General features: G+C 67.5%; 1 protein-coding gene across 2 annotated transcripts; it reads left to right on the top strand.

Moving 5' to 3' along the window:
- Window positions 1-660: 660 nt before the first annotated feature.
- CD164L2 (CD164 molecule like 2) lies at window positions 661-6,437 on the top strand. Of its 2 annotated transcripts, none has more exons than XM_019512503.1 (5): window positions 661-823; window positions 1,630-1,707; window positions 1,957-2,022; window positions 2,919-3,081; window positions 6,052-6,437. In XM_019512503.1, exons 1-5 carry the CDS (start codon window positions 700-702, stop codon window positions 6,056-6,058), a joined length of 438 nt encoding a protein of 145 aa, XP_019368048.1. In that variant the 5' UTR covers window positions 661-699; the 3' UTR covers window positions 6,059-6,437. The 2 variants fall into 2 exon arrangements, with proteins under 2 accessions (XP_019368048.1, XP_019368047.1); XM_019512502.1 differs by lacking the exon at window positions 6,052-6,437 and adding an exon at window positions 3,891-5,778.
- Window positions 6,438-6,463: the final 26 nt, after the last annotated feature.

Raw genomic sequence — 6,463 nt, 5'->3', positions numbered from 1 at the left:
GGCCCCTTTTCCCCCACCCCGGGGGCCGCGCGGTGCTTCCTCCCCCCCTTGGACCTCCACCCACCAGGTAGCAATGTGGTGTGAGCAGGTAAACTGAGTCGCCGCGGCAGACTCGGCTCTACGCTGCACCCCGGTGACAGAAGTGATGCCCATGCAAGCGTGTTGGCAGGATCGGGGCCACAGCCCCTTACCCCACATCCCACAGGGTCTGGGGCATTCCCCGAGGGGCTGGTCTAACCGCTAGGCTACGTGGCTCCCCTGCCCTTGGTGGGAGGAAGGGGATCCTAGCTTTAAAATAGACGCCATGCGGCAAAGTGCCCGGGTGATTCGCTTCCCTGGAGGGGGCATTGAGTGTTAGGGGGACGGTAGGGGGGTCCCGAGGGAGCTCGGTCTGCTAGAGCCAGGGCACGGGGTGATCCTTGTGCTGCGTCTGTAGGTCAGACTAAGCCTGGATGGCGGTCGGGCACCTCCTGGCAAGGGATCGAGGGTGAGCCCTGGCTGGCACCAGCAGCTGGGGGGGCTCCCCGGTGCCCAGGCTGCGGAGGCAATGGGGGCAGGGGTGGGAGGAAGAGGTGCAAGTACCACAAGCCTCGCAGCGGGTGCGGGGCTGGCCCTGCCGGCTGCCTGCTCTGGGCGCGCGCTGCACAGACTGGGGGAAACCTCGGCCTGGCTCGGGGCCCCCGTGCCCTGACCCCTGGCATGCTCTGTGGCTTGGCAGGCGAGTGCTCGGAGCTGGAGACCTGTGAGAAGTGCCTCGAAGGAGCTCCCTCCCGCAACATCACGGACTGCGCGTGGCTGCACTGCGGAGAAGCCGAGGGGCCAGGTGCGTGGCTCTGCCTGATGCCCCGAGCCCTACCCGCACATCCAGCACCCCCTTCACCTGGCTCTGACGCACGGGCCCGGTGCGCTGGGGTGCACCGCGCGTGACACAGTGCCAGGGACCCGCAGGGCCCTGGCAAGCTGCTAGGCAGGCCTATGGGGGGGGGGTCTTTCAAGCCTTCCCCAGTAGCGCTGCTCTGCAGCACCATCCCCTCCAGCGTCTCCATGCCCTGCGCTGGGTGGGTGTTGGGTTTCAGAGCCTTTGGCTGCAGCCCCAGCTCCTCCTGGCACCTGATGGCGGGTCACAAGGGGCCAAGGGGAGCACGGGACAAACAATCCTCAGCTTCCTGCCGTGGAGGAGGGTGGGGTGTAGAAATCAGGGGGGCAAGAGAGACCCTTTGGCAGAGCTGAGCTGAAGGGCACGGGGCTCGGGGGGGCCCGGAGCCAGCACACTGGAGGAAACACGAGCCGTAGCGAGCAGGCCCTGTCCCAGCTTCTGGGGGAAGGGAAATGCGACCCCCGGGTCCCAGCCGAAACAACCCGGAGCAGCTGGAAAGGGGGTTAGCGGGTGGCTCCGGGTCCAGGCTGCTCCCCAGGGGAGCGTGACCCACGTTGGGAGATCAAGGAGGGACCTGGGGGCACCCACCCGCAGCTGAGAGGCTCCGCCAGGCCGACCTGAGCTTGCCGGCCTGCGGCTCCGTCTCCTGCCTGGGCATCGGGGCAGGGGTGTCGCCGTCGGCTCCGGGCTGCCCCCTCTTCATACCCAGGACGGAGGGCGCGTCTGAGCCGTCTCTGCCCCATGCCTTTCAGGGACTGGGAGCTGTGTGAAGAAAGGGGAGCCGGCCAAGGACAAGTGCTCCATCTACAACGTCACCGCGATGTGTCAAGGTAGCGGGCGGTGGCGTGGGTGGCCCACCCTGGTCCGTGGGGCTGGGGCCTGCTTCTGCCCCCCTCCCAGTGGGTTTTGTCTGGGCCACTCGGGAGCTGGCCAGCTGCGATCCCATCCTAGCCCAGCGGGCTTTACTGTCCTGCCCAGGAGCGTGGCAAGATGGGAGGCAGCGTGGAGCGTGGCAGAGGGCAAGGCCATGGGTCTAACCAGCTTTTTCCATTCTTCCTCCTCCCCCTTGGACCTCTCAGCACCAAAATCTCCCACCGAGAAGCCTCGGCGAGTCTCCACCAAGGAGCCAGCGATACACACGCCAGGCAAGCGGCGCCAGGAGGGGGATGGACCCGGTCAGGGGGTGGCACGAGCAGCAGGGCTGGGTGGCAACGCCCAGCACCCGTCGGGCAGGCCAGGACTTGCTCGTTGTGGGAGCCAGCATGGGCCCCTCTCCCTCCCCCCGGGGTCGGTGAGCTCCGGGGGGGCCGCAGGAGGAGGAGGAAGGGTGGGCATGCGAGCAACCAGGACTCCTGGGTTCTCCGGCCAAGAAGATGCAGCCAGTGCTGGGGTGGGACCCAGGTGCTCCGGGACTGGGTCTGGCAGTGACGCGGGCGAGGGATCTGGTCCCGTATCCACCAGCCCTGGGAGGAGGGAGCCGGGCAGGGGGAGGATTGCGGGGGTGCTGCCGTGGGAGGCAGCGTGGGAAGAAGCCTGCTCGCACTGAGCGGAGACGGAGCCGCTCTTCCAGGCGGGAGGAGCGGGAATCCGAGAGCTCGGGGCTCGTTACAGTGAGTAACTCCATCCTGGAGCCTCGTGAATTATTGATCCCGCCGGGCACCCGCTCTCTTTATCGGCGCAGGCGATGGCCTCCCTTCCTGGTCCTCCGGGACACTGCAAGCGGCTCCCTTTCCACTCCCGGCTCTTTGCTCCACGCGCTGCATGCCAAACGCGGCTCCCACGGTGCCCTGTGGGGAGGGGGCGGGGGGTCTTCCTGCCCCTGGCTTGGCAGCTCTGCTCGTGCAAGGGCTGAGCTCTTCCGGGAGAGTCCGGTTTCTTAATTTGCTCCTGCGTGGGAATTGCAGCTGTCGGCTTGGCTGTAGGAGCTGGCGTCTGGGCCTGGAAGTAGCAGCCTGTTGGCTGGGCCAGAATGCAGCCAGCTCTGGGGTGGAGCATGGCGGCTGTGGCCGTATGGGTTAACCCCTGGTGCCCCCCCCTGCAGGGACGACGACAGCCCCCCCACTGACGGGCACCCCTGCCTTCCACCCACCCGGCTTCGACACGGCCAGCTTCATCGGGGGCATCGTGCTGGTGCTGAGCGTCCAGGCTGTCATCTTCTTCGTCATCAAGTTCCTCAAGTCCAAGGACAGCACCTACCAGACGCTGTAAGGACCCCCGCCCCCCTCCCCCTTGCCCGGCCCCGGGGCAGGGGGCTGGAGAGCAGCCCCGTTCCCAGCAGGGGATGGGACGAGACTGTGAATGGGGGACTGTGCCCAGGCACGGCCCCCCAGCACATCTGGTGCCATAGACTTGGTGTTGACCCCCAGGTCAGGGCTTGGGCGGCCTTGGGAAGGGTCAGGGGTGGCCGAGCATTGACTGGCCCCTGTGCCCACAGAGGCTTGGCCGAGCCCCCCGGAGCGCCCATGTCTTGCGGGTGCCGTCATGCCATCTGCTCTCACCCCCTCGTGCATTTGTTTGCTGTCTTGTGCCAACTGCCTCGTGTGGCCCCCTCCCTCTGCCTCTGGTGCCTCCTGCATGGGGCTGTCTTGCCCACCCCCCAGCACGGTCTGTCTGGCGTCCACATGAGGAATAAACCCCCCTCGGCTGCACGCCTCGTCCGTCTGTCATCGTCCGCTCGCCAGCTGGCGCAGCAAAGAGGGGGTCTGTCGCCAGTGCCGAGGGCCGGGCCCCTCTCTGCCCCCCACCTTGCAGCTGTTTCATCCCGGCCCACAACCCCTCTGCAGGACAAGCATGGGTGGCCTTAATGCCCTCGTCCTTCCCCAAAGCGAGGGGCTTCTGCATGCAGCCCCCCCAGCGCGGTGCCAGCACTCACACCACCCGGAGAGCCGGGTCGCTGCCCCCCTTCCTGCCCATGGGAGCAGGGGGCCCTCTCCTCTGGGTGCTTGGGGAGTTGGTCCCCGCATGTCTAATGCTGGGGGGTCGCCCCCTCTTTGTTTTCCCTTGCACGCTGCAGAGAGGAGAACCAGTAGGTGCTGCCGCCTGCGCCAGGAGACAGGCCGCCCCCACCTGTCCCGAGACCCCCGCCCCCTCTCTGTGTGCTCTTCCAGGGGGCCGGGGCCGTTTGCTGTTCTGCACTTGCTGTTCCCCTGCCCCGAGCTGGGGGGAGGCAGGGGCCCTGCTGCCCGCCCCGGGGTCCCAGGCTGGTTGTGCTGCTCTGCCCAGCCAGCCTGGTCGCCTCTGCCCTGCAAACACAGCGAGGAGCCGTGCTGTAGACGCAGGCTGTCCCCCCGTCCAAGCATCCTCCGTTCGCCACCGCACGCCTGGGCACCAGGGGAGCCGTGCGGTTCTCCGGGGCTCTCTTGCCTTGGTGAGGGCGTCCCAGCGCCACTGAGGTGCAGGAGACACGCGGGGGGGGGGCGTTGTCTGTGGCTGCTGTGGGCTGCGTGACCCCCGCGTGTCGGCTCCCCGAGAGGTGCCGGCGTGACGCTGGCTGGGGCTCTGCACTGCGCGCCCCCACGCTGTGCCGGGGCAGGGGCTGCTCCATGGCACTGCCGTGATGGCTTAGCCAGTCCCTGGATCCTGGTAACACCCAGAAGTCCCCCAGAGCCAGGCGCCTTGCAGACCTGGAGCCAGGCTTGGTCCATCCCGGTTTCTGCCCCGCAGCCAGGGAGCTGAAGCCCCCAGAGATTAAAAGCCAGCTGGTTCAAGTCAGCTTGGCTGGGGGGAGAGATGGCAGTGCCATAATGAAAGCCTGGCCTGCCACGCGCCGGGGCCTGGAGCCTGGGACTGCACTGGCAGCTCCTGAGTGCCCCTTTGCCCCAGCTCCCCCCGGGTGGACGCCCTCCAGGCTCGTGAAACCTCCTTCCCCGGGCGGGTGCTATCAAGGCGCCAGAGCTGCCTGGCCAGGACCTCCCACCCCACCGTTGAGCCCCGGGGAGAGCCCCACAGCGAGGTGCCCGCGCCGTGGAAGGAGATCACTGCAACCCAGCAGCCTCCACACCCTGCCGCTGGCATCGCCTCCAGCCTCGCATCGGCCTCTTCCAGAGTAGCTTCGCCACTGGTGCCTGGAGCCCCGGGCGGCTGCATCCTGGGTCCTGCCCCTCCCCTGCTGGGATGGGGGGACTGGGGCACCCCCTCTTCCCCCCTCCTGCCCCCCCAGAGGCCAGGCCTGCCGTGTGCTCTTGCTGTGCCTGTGTGTTGCTGTGCGGTTTCTCATGCCCTGGGGCGGCCGGGGGGGTGGTGCGTGCTGTGTGCAGTGGGGTCGAGCCGTGTAACCCCGGGTGATGAATTAAAGCCATGAGGTTTGATTTCTCCAGGGCTGCTCTCATGGATGTCTGCAAGGGGGCTCGGACACCTTGCAGCAGGGGAGCCCGTGGGCACGGTCGCACCTGCCCAGCCCCAGGCGGGTGCTGCTGCCTGGCTCCCCTGGGCTGAGTGCTGGGATCTGTCCAGATGTGCACATCTGCACCTGGCTGCATGCTGCTTAGCACCCCTGGCTTAGGCAGGGACGAGCTGGGGAGGTCCCAGGGGGCCATTTCTAGCCCAGCTGCCTGGGAGGAGGGCACACAGCAAGGCAGCAAGCGGTGGGGGGGCTGCCTGTGCCCTGACTGCCCTGAGAACTGGCTCCAGAGGTGGCCAGAGTAGCTGCCGCTGTGGGCCTCACTCAGGGGAACCAGCCCTGGGCCTGAGTCCTGCCCTCCCCTCCTGCCCCAGCTGCTACAGCTCCCCCCACTTGGGACTTAGCGGAGCAAAGCCGCCCCATGCCAGAAGCTTGCTCTGCTTTGGTAGCAGGGAGCCGTGCCCAGCAGAGGCAGGGTCTCCTTGTTCAGTGAGAGATGGCCAAAGCCACTGGTGCTCCCAGCCAGTCTAGCTGCCCCCCGGCCCTCTCTCTTTGCTTCCCCAGAGGCTGGTTTACGCAGCGGCCATTGCAGCCAGGATGGCATTGGTTTTGCCTCCCCCTTGGCTGAGCAGTGCAAGATGCTACCCACTGGCTTTGGGTGCATCGCCCCAGGCTGGTCTCGAACCAGGGACCTTGGAGCTGCCCCATGCCCTGTCGTGCCAGGGCCTCAGAAGGGAGTCTCGGTGCCCAGCCTTCTGGCACACTGCGCTGTGTGCGCCAGGCGAGGCTGGGTGCTCCCGGCCCGGCCTTCTCTGGCGAGCTCTCTCTTGTCTAGGATCTGATGCTGATGCCGCTCGGGCCAGTGCTTTGAAGTGCCGTCCCGGGGAGGAGGTCGGTGTCCCCCGCTGCCCCGGCGCCAAGCCAGGACCCTCTTCCTCCTTCGGTGCCGCTTGCTGGGGCAGGGGCTCTGCCCGCCCGGTGTCTCCGCGCCCCCTGCAGCTGTGCACGGCCCTGGTCGCGTCCCTTAGCTGTGCTGCTCGGTGGGCGAGAGGCTCACGTGCTGGTCACGCCTTGAGCCAGGCCGGTCCCTGGCACCCTCGGCTGCGGGCCTCGCTTGCGGTGCCCTTGGGCTGGCTGCATGACCCCTGCTCCAGAGCCACGGGGCACGGGCCCGTCCCCACTGTGGCTCTGCTCCATTCCTTTTTTCACACCCCTTGGCCAGCTGCCGGGTCCTGCTGGATTGCCCC

The sequence above is a fragment of the Gavialis gangeticus genome, unplaced genomic scaffold (assembly GCF_001723915.1).
Source record: "Gavialis gangeticus isolate Ggan-Ray unplaced genomic scaffold, GavGan_comp1, whole genome shotgun sequence".
Taxonomy (NCBI): Eukaryota; Metazoa; Chordata; order Crocodylia; family Gavialidae; genus Gavialis; species Gavialis gangeticus.
This window is presented reverse-complemented; position numbering and strand designations above follow the sequence as displayed.